We start from the raw sequence: 15,357 nt of genomic DNA, 5'->3' as shown, positions 1-15,357 counted from the left end.
TAAGACTTACTGTTAAGCAAGGTTGTTTACAAATCGTTCTCATATAAGTAAGGGGAGCTACTCCTGGTGTCCCAGCAAGTTTATCATGTGACACATCAATATTTTAGATCTGTATAAAAATCCCCCTCCTATTGCATTTTTCCCCCTCCAAAGGGCACCGACCCCCTTCCCCCAAAAGTGAAAAATAACACTGAAATAATAACTGGCTAGCTAGGGGATTGTCCCTAGTACCATTTTCATTTTGCTGCTTAAAGATGTTAAAGATGTTCATGATATTACAATTTGCTGATTCTATTTTTAGCAACAGATTTTACATTGAAAGACCTCCCAGCAGAAGATTTAAAGCCAGTGCCTATGATGGTGTCATCATCTAGTCAACATAAATTGTTCTTTAAGAAAGACACAAAGTTTAATGTACCAAAAGGTAAGATAAAACAGCTGATGTGTATATCATTTATAAATACAGTTAAACTTCGTTCGCTCGAACTCGGATCGCTTGAACACCTCCCTTCGCTCGAACTCATCGTCCGGTCCCGGCAAATTCCCTATATAACATATATTGTTCTACCTCGGATCGCTCGAACACTGATCGCTCGAACTCTCGAACAGGTTGTTCGGTCCCTCCAATAGAAATATAGTGAAAATCACACCTTTTCGGTCGAACACAAAAAAATTTCAAAAGCTGTGAACGACCCGCTAATTAGTGACAGTCGGCGTCTCGTGTTTTTAACACCTTGTGATAAAGGCAATTAAGGTTGAATTATACAAAATGACAGGTGATATTCGCTCATCGATTTGTTTGTTTTGTTTACCGACCGTCTTTAATTAAGATGCAAACAAAATGCATATTAATGGTAATTAATGAAATTAAAAGAAATGAGTGAAATGTGCCCAAGTTCTTTAGCTTGTATAAAGTGGTTTCGATTTAGTATCATTCTCATATCTCAAAACAGTATGTCAGAGAAAACAACTATGAATAAACAAAGTGAAGGACCCGGAAACGGGGGGATAGCTTTGTCGGCTACAGGAAAACAAGGCACTAAAAGAAAATTAGATCAAAAACCATTAGAGATCAAGTACAACGCTATTATTGAGTTTGAAAAGGGTCAGAAATCAAAAACTGAAATCGCTAAAATGTTCGATGTGCCGAAAAATACATTGTCAGGGTGGATAAAAAAAGCTGAGACAATTAAAGAAGGGTTTACCAAATAATGGACCAAAATGTCGAAATATGAGACAAGTAAGTTAATTTCCATATGAAAGAGTAATAATGTTCTTAAAATAAAGATTTCTATATGTAAGCTTATTTTGTAGAGCTATACGAAAGCATTTTGATTAATTCATGCAACATTAAAAAAATTCCATTTCGCATTAATGCATAAAATATATGTTTTTAACTTAATAACGCTATACATGAACGTTAATGCTTAAATTTTAATTATTTTTCATTCTTTTTCCAGGGATGCTACGAAGAATTAGAGACCGCGCTGTTACAATGGTTCAAACAAGCTCGTGACCAAGACATCGCCATTAGTGGCCCGATTCTTTTAGAGAAATCTAAATTTTTCGCAGATCAGTTGGGAATTGAAGAATTTAAACAGTCAACTGGATGGTTAGATCGTTTCAAAGAAAGACACGGAATAACATTTAAAACAATATGTGGTGAAGCTAAATCGGTAGATCGTAACTCGACAGATATGGACGCCTGGTTAGGACATCTAGAAACAATTCTGAGGAATTATTCTCCTATGAACATTTACAACGCCGACGAAACCGCGCTATTCTATAAACTTACACCAGAAAAAACACTTGAATTCAAAAATGTCAGTTGTCAGGGTGGAAAGAGAAGTAAAGAACGTTTAACTGTACTTGTGTGCTCCAATATGTCTGGTGATGATAAGGTTCCGTTGTTAGTGATAGGAAAGTCAGCGAATCCCAGGTGTTTCAAGAATGTTAAGACATTACCCGTAGAATATAAAAATAACACAAAAGCATGGATGACAGGGGAACTATTCACATCCTGGTTAATGAAACTGGATAAACAATTTCATCGTCAGAACAGAAAAGTGGCTATGGTGATTGATAATTGTCCGGCGCATCCGAAAATAAAAGGACTTAAATCTATTGAACTTGTGTTTTTACCACCAAATACCACCAGTCATACACAACCTATGGATCAAGGAATAATCAAAAACTTAAAAGTACATTACCGTCGTCAAGTGATCAAAAAACAACTGGAAGCTATAGATAATCGTGTAGATTTAGTGTTGAATGTGTTGGACGCGTTGCGTCTTTTAAGACAGTCATGGTCAATGGTTACTGCCCAAACAATCAGTAACTGCTACAGACACGCAGGCTTCAAATTTCAAGACCAACAGCCCGTTGAAGATAAATCGGACGACGAGGACGACAACATTCCTATCGCCAGACTTGTCGAATTATTCAAGATGGAAAAAAATGACGTTAACTCATTCATGAACATTGATTTAGATATCCCTGTGTGTGCGGAAACATGTGATAGAGACATTATTGAGGACTTAGTTTCGGCACGGAACTCAACCGAAAGTGACCCAACCGAAACGGAAGAAGATGATGAACCAATACCGCCAGCGCCACCATCGATTGGGGAAGCTATGAAAGCTTGTGAAACATTAAGAACTTTTTTTGAGAGCCAGAGCAACGCTGACTCTGAATTGACAATGATGTGCTCGATTTATAAATCACTTGCAAGGAAAGACTTTGATAAAAGCGCTGCGAAGCAGACATCTATAAATGACTTTTTCTGATAATTGTGTATTGACATGTGCTATAAAATCATGATCTATTAATAGATTGATACTTGTATGTGCTATTTTTAGATTGTGATCCATGATAAATGAACAGACTTGCCTGTGCTATTTTTAGATTGTGATTCACGATAAATGTTAACTCTGTATAATTTTGTGTATAATAAAATAAGATAAAGAAGACTGTATTATTTTTATTGAATTCTCCGATCATTGTTACAATGTAATAACAATACAGATGGATAAAAACAAAGGTAACATTCAAACAGGTATATGTACGATCTTATTATACATGCAAATATTTCAACCTCGGTTGGCTCGAACTACCGATCTCTCGAACAAATTTTCACGGGCCCTCCGAGTTCGAGCGAACGAAGTTCGACTGTAGGAGATATTTTCTTTGAGGGTGTAATAGGCCTTGTCATGTAGTTATACAAGATTGAAGTTCTGATATATTTTGATAAGATTACAAAGGCCATAAGCCTGAGCCCGTATAAACCATCTGAATGGATTTTAGTGCTATTCGTTAACCAAGATTTCCATTGGAAGGCGAGATCGCTGTTCTAATCAAGTGATCAAGTGTGTATGGTCCAAATTTTGTACATTTATTATTTTTGACAGCGTTGTAACCTTTTTGTTGTTTTTTTACCCTATGTGTTATATTAGGGGAAAATTTCACATAATTTTAAGTTATATTGGAAGAACAGCTGATTTTATCACATCTTCCAGTCATTAATTCAATATGTTGATAGCTATTTGCAAGAGTATCTGTCGGTTGGTAACCTGGTTGGTTAAACTAACTTCTCCTTCTTTCTAACCTATCAAGTATTTTCACTGTTTTAGAGTAGGTTTAAATGAAGGAATGTTTTATTAATATCTATTTTTTCATTATATCCTACAGGATACTTATATATGCATTTGAAAAGCCCTGTTGTTTGTGATTATCTGAAGAGGTAAGGCTGGTTTTACTCATTTATGCTTTACATATACATACAAGTTCCTTCACCCTTTGTGGGTGAGGGTTTGCCTTTAATGGTTGAGGCATAAGTATTGCATCCACCATTCATTCCTGCATGATCGTAAGAGACAACTAAAAAGGGTTCTAATAATTGGAGTTTATGCATCTCTTAGCTCCAAAGGGTGAGGAGTCTTTGCCTTTGCCATAATCATCTTTCCTGTTTTTGTACCATATGACCTATACTGTGTTGGTGCACTGTAAAACCAAACAGAGCCACCAGTTCCATACATTTATAGGTAGTCATTAGCATTGTTATGCCCCAACAAAGTGGGGAGCATATAGCTTTGCACTTGTCCGTCCGTCTGTCCTTACATCTGTCCGTACGTCCAGAAATCTTGTAAACGCAACTCCTCTTAAACCGGATGGCAGATTTTGCTTAAACTTCAGGGATTAACAACATTAATGTGTAGATGGTATTAAAGGAAGGAATTTTCGCTGCGACCAAATTTAAAAGAATTATGGCCTTTTGTTGATTTTTTCACTATATACTATGTAGAAATTTTGTTAACGCAACTCCTCTTAAACCGGATGGCAGATTTTGCTTAAACTTCCAAGGATGAACAACCTTAATGTTTAGATGGTAGTTAAGGAAGGAATTTTTGCTGCAACCAAATATAACAGAATTATGGCCCTGTGTTGATTTTTTCACTATATACCATATAGAAATTTTGTGAACGCAACTCCTCTTAAACTGGATGGCAGATTTTGCTTAAACTTCCAGGGATGAACAACCTTAATGTGTAGATGGTAGTAAAGGAAGGAATTTTTGCTGTGACCAAATTTAACAGAATTATGGCCCTTTGTTGATTTTTTCACTATATACCATATATATGTTGTCAGTCCTTTTGACACAGTTCTAGTTTCCCTTAAAATTAATTTCATAATTTTTCAGTGCCACAACTTGGATTGATAGTTCCAGGGCTTGTGTAAAAGAAAAAAAGTTTATATATATTATGCCTTACTGTTTCTGGACATCTTCAGTCCTTGTTCAGTTGTCAGTGTTTGTTTTTAATCTGTTATATGTACATCTAAATGAAAGCATCAATTTGACTTGCAAAATAACCTTGACTTTAAATTGACCTTATAATTCAAGGTCAAATTCAAGGTAAAGTTTTCAAAAGTAAAGTTAACCACAACACTGTCGTTTAATATGAGCACTGTGAGCAGCTTTGTGTTTTAGGATGATTGTTTGAGATAATGAAATGTAATGTAATGAGTGGATGATTGGTAATTATCTACAAAATAGATAAAAACGGAATCCTTAAAGACCGCCCAAAACAACAAAGGAAATGTTGCAGACTCGATTTGATTGAGCCTGTTAATGGATTAAACTGGAAAGTGCAAGTTACCTTCCATGCCCCAAACACTGGGTTAAGCATAATTCAACATTTAAACATGAATATGGTGAAATTTTGAATTTAGAAACAGCTGCAGATGTGATCATACAGGGGTTATCATGGAACCTTCAATGTGTCAATTCTGTGCCTTTCCATGAAAAGCGGTGTATGGTCCTTGTTTTAAAGTCTTGTTTTAAGTTTTTCATAATTGTTAGCCAGTTATCCTTTCAATCGAAGCCTTATAGTATGATATATGTCTAAATCATTCTTTTGTTTAAAAGAGAATGATAAAAAAGTCAAAGATGTTATAAATAAAGATTGCTGAATTTGTATTAGTTTTCATAGTCAATGAGCATATGTTGTTTTTTTTCAGCTCGGCTTTGTTTGATTTATTTATTGCAATACTGAATCAGAATATTTCTGAGCCGACGTACCCTGCTGTGGTAGCAGGTTACAAGTAAGTTAGCAACAAGTCTTATATATTATACTGTAAACACTTATTTTTTGCGAGAACCTTATTTCGCGAATTTGAGGCAAAATGTCCAAAATAATTATTTCGCGTCAACAAAATTTCGCGTCTTCCCGAAAAATGTGAAATATGAATTTGTGTCTTAGAAAACTCGCGAATATTAGCGAAAATAAATTTCTCACGAATAATAAGTGTTTTACAGTATATATTATAAACTAGAGCCTTGCAACTTCTGATGACTATTAACAATCTTTAGAGGCTTTATTTTATGTAAAAGATGAAAACATTTCTATATGAAAAAGGGAAGCTTAATAATCTATGCTTACTTTGATCTGCTGGAAATAAAAGATATTATACTTTGCCATAGGTATAGAGCCAGGCCAGCCTGCACATCACTACAGTATAACCAGGTTCTTTTGCAGTTGGTAGCTCAACTTTTGTATTATAATATTCAAGTCTCTCAGTGTTCAGATTGCTCCAGTTTTAAAGCTGGGCATTGCATAAATTCAGCATGTAAAGGGCTTAAGTGACCCATTTAAAAAAAAAAAACTTTAAGGTTCTTAGTCCATGACATGATAAAATTTAATGAGCTAAGCGTTATAGTAGACTGTTTATATGTCCCCAAAAAAATTGTGCATGTCCTTCCAAAAATCAAATAAGCTGAAATTAAACAATCAACAGTGTAGTAGGACATCACAGATAAACCTTTACTTTAATAATTACTTAACCAGGCATTATTATTGGGTTTTGTTAAAAATTTCTGGACAAAAAAAAAAATAACCGTCAAAATTGTCAGACTGCATTGGATCTCACTTTAGATTAATTTAGTAATACACTAATGTTTGGTATGATTTATCATACTAAGCTTCATTTTATCACACACCCATACCGCTTTTGAGACTACATCAAAATGGTTTTGCACAGCTGTGCATATATTTTGACATGACGTCATTTGAGTTAATATACAAATATAGAGTAAGGAAGCACTAAATGTTACCATTAAACTTTCGGTGTGTCAATGAAAAATGATTCTTTTTCACTTTAAACAGTCTTGATTTTGGGTATGTGATAAATATAATGTTATATTCGTATAGGTTCATTACTGAATTTAGTGAACTCGTTGAATAAAGTAATATTTTGCTTGCCAGAGACTCACATAATATAATTTTTATTCAACTTGTTCAAAAAATTTAGTATTAAATTTACACTCATTTAGTATCCTCTATATTATAATAACAATCTGACCGGTGCCATTGAATGTTGAAATTGTTCGAAAGAACAAATGAATGTGTTATAAATTATTTGATGGTATTCAGGATTGGATGTATGTGTGATCCAGTTCAGACAGGTATGGTGGTAGAAGTGGATGGCTTTAATCATAAGATACAGGTACGTAAAACACTGAGTCATCCAATTTGTGTTCATTGTTACAGAAATTTATGAATTGTTCTAACGAGTGAAAAATTGAAAATGTATTAAGTTATTTAAGATAGCCTGAGTTACTTACTATTCACAAAAATATCCTGTACCAGGTAACTTGTTGAAATATGCAGAAATTTCTCTTACTCCATAAGTAAAGGGAAAAATTGGAGGGGAAAATTAAATTTTGGTGATAAAAAAGTAAGTTATGGCATATTTTGCTGATACATTTTCTCCTGGGTTGTGAAAATTTACACTTGAATATATTTGTCTAAGATTTGATTTTTTGACGGTTTGTTTCATTAACTACATTTGTACATGTACTTTGAGATTTCATTGTGATGAAAAACCGTAACTCTCTTTTGTATAAATTTGGATTTCTTGCCCTTTGTAAATTTTCAAACTTTATTTTTATCTAGAGTCAACATGATAAATCTGCTCACTATCATCATATAGTACAAATGTGTTGTGCAGGGTTTCTTAGATAGAACATGACAGTACTAATTGATATTTTTGTCACATATTTTGACCCTTATGTTATTTAATAGATTAAGCCATAATGCATATATCTACATGTAGGTGACCTTCATGCATATTCTATTAGTTTGAGCCATAACTTCTATAAAATGTATAACTGTTTTTTCGAAATTTTGTCAATGAATTTGATGCTGAATTACAAATATTTGAATTCTTCTAAACAGGAAGTACTTCTGCTGACCTTTGACCTGATTAAAAATTTCTCCTGTGCTGATGACCTGTTTCATGCAATGAAAGCTGAAGTAAAGAAAACCTACCATAATGAGATTATGAAACCCTCGTCTGCTGCAAGGTATGCCCAGTTTTATTATTGTATGTTATAATACTAATACTTCACTTCCAAAATTTGCAGAAATGCTGTAATTTTATGACCAAATTTGTGTAAGCGTTTGAAAATTCATTATTTCAAAATCAGGATATAAATAAACTTGGAAAAAATACATCCTTTTCTTTTACTGTATAGAAAATAGTGTCAGTGTCTTGCTCATTCTTTAATTGCCATTGGTGTTACACTAGGTTAGGGTTTTACCTGCAACCACTGAAGATATTTACTTCAACTTTCACATATTGGGTTGAATGATGTGCCACTAGCCAAGGCCAATAACTAAAGAGATATTTACTGAAATATATCTAGATAAGAGTTCCCATACAATTTTTGTCTCCCCAACTGCTGTAATTGTTCATTTCTTGCCAAGTGATTAAGGTCTTTGATTTCAAACCACTTGCACCTCACCCCTGTGGGTTTGAATCTGGACAGGGACTTTCGATTTTTTTATGTCAGAAGGCTATCCTGCTACCTTATTAACCAGTAGTGGTTCTACTCAGGTGCCCGTTCATGCCTGAAATAATGCACAGAGGGGCACCTGAGATCTTTCTTCACCAGTAAAAGCTAGAAAAGTGGTCATTTGACCTATACTGTTTTGATGCTATCTAAAACCCAACAATAAAAGATAAATTAACAAAAACATCTTTACACATTTCTTCTTGTTACTGGACTTAAAACTTTAGTATTTCACTGAAGTTTTTGTGATGATTCCAGCCTCGCCTTATGGTTAATTCCTAAGAATAGTCATATGTACTTGAGTATGCAGTTAAGATTTTTAAACAGGAAAAATCTCATTGTCAACAAATAGCTAGCATGTAATGTACATATCAGATATATTTTATTTATTTTTGCGCTGGTGATATTCTAGAGTTCTACGTTGGATGGTGACAGAGAAGCGTTACTGGTCGCATGCTGATAAATACCGGATAGTAGATGAGCTTACCAAACCAGAACTCATGGATCTGGTGAACCGGTTCCTAAAACAAATTTTCTTAGAATCCCTAGTCATCGGAAACTTTACACAACAGGCGAGTATTTATATTTTACTTTAATGTCCATTCTTCATAAATCTTCATATGATTTATGTGACAGCACGCTGTATATTGGCTTTGAATGATTCGCACCAAATCAGAATTGTTGTGGGCTTTTAATTCTCTTATTTTGGGGAGATATTTAGCCTACTTATGAAATAATTCTGGTTTTTAACCCTTTGTTTGCATATACCTGATGTAACTCCAGAACAGAATTCTGGATTTTCCTCCACTCAGCTTTATTGTAGATGAGAAGTTAAGATTCTTGACATCAAGCTGTTAAAATATTTCTACTTTATTTTGTTCATTCCCCATATTTTTATCAAGTGCACCTATTTCATGTTCAAGTCCTGTTTTATATGTTCCAAGCTGATTTTGAAACTCTAGCCCCAATTTAATTTGGTCTGGAATCAGACGATGGACTTCAGATTCTCTCATGCAAGAAAGCTATTCAGCTAGCTAACAGAGTTTTTACTCTGGTGTCCACTGGTGCCTAGATTAAAATAAACGAGGGGCTCCTGAGGTTTTCCCTTCATCAGTACAATTTGAAAGTGACCAAATGACCTTAACAATGTCAGTGAAACTGGAATCAGATAATATGTTCAAATTGAAAATATGGAAAAAAATTGCCATGTAAAATTTAATGTGATTTAAATCAAAAGCTCTACCTTTACATCCACTGTTATGTAAATTTAAAGTACACGAGAAATGGATAGCAAAGTAGGATGATGAAAAAATGTCACTGAGTGCAAGATTAACGCGTATTAAATCATATAAGGAGTTAACCCATAACTGCACCAAGGTTGTGATATAACCGTGCTTTTTTTCCAGATTCACTGCTCCTTAATGGTGCATATATTTCCAGGAGAGTGTGTAGCAAAATAATTATTTTACAGAATTTCCTTAACATATATCTAAAATATTCATTTTACTGAAATGTATATTTTACAGAAATGTTTATTTATTTACTTCAACTTTCAGGAGGCTGTAAGCATAAATGATGAAGTCCTGTCAAAATTGAAAAGTCAGAAAGCTGTGGACCAGAAGGTGCTAGAGGTTTGTATTTGTGACCATTGTAACTTGAATTTTCTTCAAAGAATAGGGACAGCTATTGTACTCACCCGGTACACTTTTAAGATTTTGCACACAGGTATATCTGACCTTTTTAGCCGACTTTTCGAGAAAAGGGTAGAGGTATTGTACTCATCCATCACACTTTGATTAAGATTTTGCACACATTGGTATCTCCAAAACGACTGACGGGAATGGGTTGAAACTTCAAATACCTGTGATTGTCTAACACAATAGGCACAAGTTCCATAACTCTTTGAGTTACCTTTCTACAGATTTATGCTTTGAAACTGATCCACATTATTATTATTATATATTTTGTGGCTCATTTTCAAAGCACACTGATATTTTAAAAGTTGTTAGCTTTACTGATAAGACCTATAATGCTCCTCTTGTGCAGCACCATTCAAACCATGAACAGGCACATTTACCACCAGCCTCCTTTGGTAGGTAGATGTCTTCCTTGTGTAAAAAGTTGTGTGCCTTCAGCAATTTCTAGACTTGTCAAATGTTTTAGAAAGAGTCCTTTCTTCAACAAATCCTGGGGGTATTAAAATTAATAATAATAATATGATACATTTTCTTTCTAGAACAATCTGATTGCTATTCCACAAGAGAAGCTTTATTGTCAGATCAAGAGTTTCAACCCAGAAGATACGATGTCCTGTGTTCATAATTATTACCAGAGTCAGCCTGGTACCCTGCTGAAGTGTTGTCTCAATGAACTGCTTTGTGTAAGTTATGGGAACCAGTCATCATATTTTTATATAGGTTTTTGTTTTTGTGTATGAAAACTATAAAAAAGGAATAGCTGTAAATTTAAGCTGTATATTAAGAGTGGCTGTTAATTGGAGTAATTCATGAGGAACAGCTATTTACTTACATGTATATCATCAATTAGAAATTTGAAAAAATCGGGAGGAAGAGTGATCTTTCCAGAGCATTAATCACAAAAAAATTAAATGAAAATTGCAGACTCGCTTTGATTGAGTCTGTACTTAAGGGAAAATGAATGAAAAAGTGCAACATCCCTCACGTCCCCTAGCACTGGCTTGAGCGGTACTCAATTTGAACACTTAATACTGCAAATTGTACTCAACATAGTGCAAATTGGACTCAATATTTTGCAAATTGGACTCAGCATTGTGCAAATAGAACTCAATATAGTGCAAATTGGTCTCAATAATTATAGTGCAAATTGGACTCAGCATAGTGCATATTCAAATATCTTTTTAACATCTTGCAAATCATGAAACTTTCTCTTCAATAAATTTATAGTTTCTATAGATTGTTTATATACATTATATTGCAGACACGTATGACAGAGCCATGTTTTAACACATTACGTACCAAACAACAGCTGGGCTACAGTGTGAGTTGTATTAACCATATGACGTGTGGTGTCATTGCCCTGGGGATTTGTGTGGAATGTAAAGCTCAGAAATTCAGGTATTAGTGCCATATTGTTTCTTTAACAGTTAAAGTGATGAGGGTCTATAGAATTTAACCTGACTGTATGCCACTAGGTCTGTGAATCCAGTCTTGTTTGTACTTCATCTCTAATAGTCCTGGTGCAAACGTATGAAACTTTAAATGTTTTTATAAGAAAAAATAGCTGTTCACATTATTGGCTGACATGTATGGCTATGATAGTTTATTTCAGAGTTATGTCCCTTGGTTTTTAAGCAATATATGTACTGTTCAGTCATGACTACAAGTATTTCATCTAAAAATTGTTCACTTGTTTTTAGCTGGACTTTTCACAGAATAAGGAGAGCCGTTGTACATACCCAGGCACTGGCATCTGTGTCACACTTTGGTTAAGGTTTTGCATGAAATTGTTACTTCCAAAACTATTGAAAGGAATCGGTTAATACTTTACACACTTGTTATGTGTGATTATCTTACTTGAGTGACTCAGGTCCCATAACACTGAGTTTCCTTTTTACAGAGTTATGTCCCTGTTCTTACTGTCAGGCACTGTGAATAGTCGATACTTCTGTCTTATGGATAGCTCTTATTTCATCATATGTGTAACATTATTAGAATTCAAAATAAAATGCATTAATCAGCCAATAGAATAAAGTGTCTTCAACAATATTGACCGCTACTAAAACAAGTAGTTGTAATACAGCGCACACATTGTCATTATAACTAGTATCCCCATGCTTCTTATGACCAAGGTTGATATCTCACTAGCCATTTCATATCTGTTTCTACATGGATGTAAATATATTCATTTTTTTGGGTTTTTTTAGATTTCGCAAACAATTAACCTTGTGGAAATTTTTAAAATTCACTTTTTGCAAAATTCTGGTCTTGCCGTTATACCGTAATTTACAGTACGAGATAATTTTTTCAGTATGCAATATGTGGATGAACAGATAGAGAAATTCCTTCTGGAGATGAAAGATATCCTGCAAAGTATGACCCAGGAAGAATTTGAAACCTTGGTAATTTATGAAATTTTCTTCATTTTTGCCTTATGTATTTTTATAACCTTAGGGAGGGAGAGACAAGGTTTGAAATTGTTCAGGGAGTGTCAGCTTGATTGTTTGCCTGAAATAGTTCTCAGAGGGGCACCTTAGGTCATCCTCCCACCAGTAAAACTGGAAAACATTGAATGACCTTTTACTGTGTCAGTACAACTTTAAACCAGACTTAAAAAATATAAGATAAAGAAAGAAAAAAGGAAATCATTATTCAGGAGATAAAATTATGGAAAGTTGAAAAACGATCATACAGTATTGATAACTCTGAGTGTAAAGCTTTAACTATCTCTATATCAATACATTGTATATATGTAAATACAGAAAAGAAGATCAGCCAAAATGTAATAAGATAGATATTCATTTTTTATTTTATATTTATTTATAGATAGAATCTGAGATCACATTGAAGAGGACAGAGGACACTCAGCTAGAAGAGGAGACCTCTAGACATTGGAGAGAGATTGTCGATCAAACCTACGTCTTTGATCGGCTAGAAAAAGAGGTGAGCTGTATAGTACATGGTCTATATGTTGTTACCTTTGATATATCAGGTGCCAGTTTGTGTAAATGTTTGAAAAATGTTAATTGACAGTCTTAATTTTTTGTCCCAGAAATTGAATTGCATGCGTCTTAAACTGAGAAGGGGTATTCGGTTCATATTGCAGTCATATTTTTGATTTTTGAGAAATTAATCATTGTATGCAAAACAGGTACAAGAAAGATATTAAAAATTGTGATTATACTTATTCTGACAGATACTGTGGAACAATAGAAAGTATGATAGAAATTCAGAATATGACAGTGACTTAACATGCCATTCTTAAAAAGTCAGCACTTTCTTTATTGTTGTAATAAATTATCATGATACATATTTTTTGTGGGGTCGCTAGATTAATTGATTTAGCTTACAACATTTAAAGAAAATATTTGTGGCGGTTAGATTCGATCATAACACATCTTCAAACCGTCCGATATTGATAAATATCACATCCAAAAATTGTCATCATTGTTATATAGGAGTGAAATGAAATAAATATTTAAATTATTCCTTTTTTCAGATAGCTGTTTTAAAGAAGCTTTCATTGAAAGATTTACAAGACTGGTTTGCAGATGAGTATTTGGGAGATAAACAGAGAAAGATTAGTTTTCAGGCATGTATTTTCTCATGGTTACAAAAGCCATGCATATTACGTTTCTTTCAGCATCTTTTGGTCTAAAGAATTTAACTTTTATTTTGTAAAATTTGAAATAATTTTCAGTTGAACAAAATAAGCACAAAGATGACAATAACATGAAAAGAGGTATAACAAAATGAAGATTTTTCATTGATGTGGTTAAAAATTGAAGAAAAAAAAACGAATATATTTTTTGTAAGGTCTAGGGTTCATTAGTAAGCATTTACCTATTTAAAGTGGTTTAGATTGGAACCAACCAATATAGTGTTATTATTTTTATTTGTTTGGGTCATCAGACCAAACAAATAAAGGTAGCAAAATTTCAGACCCTGATGTGCTTATTTGCAAAAACAAAGTAGTCCAAACTCCCTGAAGCGGTTACATCCCTTTATATGTACACTAACGCCGAAAAACTCAGGGGAGATCACTGCATAAAGATTGTCAAATGACAGGCGCATTAATTTTAAAGCTTTCTCAGGGAAAAAAAATTGTTCCCGAATGGTCGAAGATTTCTAATATTGTGTTATTCTATATAGATATATATGCTTATATTAAGCTCCATGATTATTTACACCAGTATTAATAAACAACAGATTTAGCGTGATCAAAATATATCGAAATTAATAAGGGTTACGAACCCTAATTTTGAATAATGTGGTTTTCTTCAGGCCATATAACTTCACCGTGGTCGAGGGGTTTACACGCTCGCTTAGGAAGCGACAGGTCTTGAGTTCAAATCCCAGTTAAAGCAACTCATTTTTTTTAATTGTTTTAGTCAAATAAACATTGCATTGAATATCAGTATTGCAATTAGTCTGATAGCCAATTAACTACAGTTAAAACACTGAAAACAGCATTGGTGGCACTATACAAAAACAAATTAGTTTATAATCTCACAACCTTCACCTTTCTGACATTTTGATACCCAAACAAATCCAGCGCCTTTTTGTGCTTCGATTTTATTATTTTATCAACTGTCAATTTACTAAAATGATTTATAGTTTGCTTATAAACTAAAGTCAATTTATTTGAATTCATTTGAAATACTGCAATCTTATTGGACAAAAATAATTTGTAACACTAAATTGTATTATTTCTATAAAATAGCTCTATGATTTTTTTTTTTTAGTAGGTTTGGTTTTATTAGTCTGGAGACTTTTTTTCTTTGTTTAATGACATGGGGGGGATTTAGACTTTTATCAGTTATTTTCTGCTTAACACTCGCAAGCAGCTTTGGTTTTTAAATTTATGAGTGTTGATTATGGGCTAAATAACCTGTTCAGAATCTTTATAATAAATTATAATAATAAACATGTTTGTCTAAAATACAGAAATGTAATGCTTAGTATTTTCTTTGAATGACAGCACAGCATGGCTTTTATAAAATTCAATACTTGGTCTAGTATTAATCTTTATTGTAGGTTTCTATAAGGAGGCACACTTGAGCTGTGTATAATATTGTGCTTAATAATGTAAACTTGTAATTTGCAGGTGATTGGTTGCCAAGAGAATGTTGTTGCCATGAAGCATCTCAGTGACACAGATCCTGAAATCAAGTGTTTGAGAGACCCTGATCAAAGTCTGTCTACTCCAATAGATGATATAAACTCTTTTAAACAATCCTGCAAACAACTTCCACACACCAAAGTAATTTCTTGATAATTGAACTGTTGTTAGGTTTTTCTTTTATCAAGGAA

General features: G+C 33.6%; 1 protein-coding gene across 1 annotated transcript in view; it reads left to right on the top strand.

The window, feature by feature from the left end:
* The window catches only part of LOC132725230 (nardilysin-like), a 43,806-nt gene extending 28,449 nt beyond the window's left edge, over positions 1–15,357 (top strand). Inside the window, exons 19-33 of the mRNA XM_060710324.1 lie at positions 302–424; positions 875–1,143; positions 1,461–2,704; positions 3,647–3,739; positions 5,515–5,598; positions 6,927–6,999; positions 7,731–7,858; positions 8,760–8,919; positions 9,904–9,978; positions 10,584–10,727; positions 11,306–11,442; positions 12,356–12,446; positions 12,871–12,987; positions 13,544–13,636; positions 15,152–15,357. Coding sequence (XP_060566307.1) covers positions 302–424; positions 875–1,143; positions 1,461–2,704; positions 3,647–3,739; positions 5,515–5,598; positions 6,927–6,999; positions 7,731–7,858; positions 8,760–8,919; positions 9,904–9,978; positions 10,584–10,727; positions 11,306–11,442; positions 12,356–12,446; positions 12,871–12,987; positions 13,544–13,636; positions 15,152–15,319 — 2,999 coding nt within the window. The 3' untranslated portion in view covers positions 15,320–15,357. The remainder of the gene's footprint in view (positions 1–301; positions 425–874; positions 1,144–1,460; positions 2,705–3,646; positions 3,740–5,514; positions 5,599–6,926; positions 7,000–7,730; positions 7,859–8,759; positions 8,920–9,903; positions 9,979–10,583; positions 10,728–11,305; positions 11,443–12,355; positions 12,447–12,870; positions 12,988–13,543; positions 13,637–15,151) is intronic.

This window comes from Ruditapes philippinarum, unplaced genomic scaffold (genome assembly GCF_026571515.1).
Source record: "Ruditapes philippinarum isolate M1 unplaced genomic scaffold, ASM2657151v2 ctg3456_1_1_1_1, whole genome shotgun sequence".
Classification (NCBI taxonomy): Eukaryota; Metazoa; Mollusca; class Bivalvia; order Venerida; family Veneridae; genus Ruditapes; species Ruditapes philippinarum.
The sequence above is the reverse complement of the archived record's forward strand: the minus strand, read 5'-3'. Positions and strand labels throughout refer to the sequence as shown.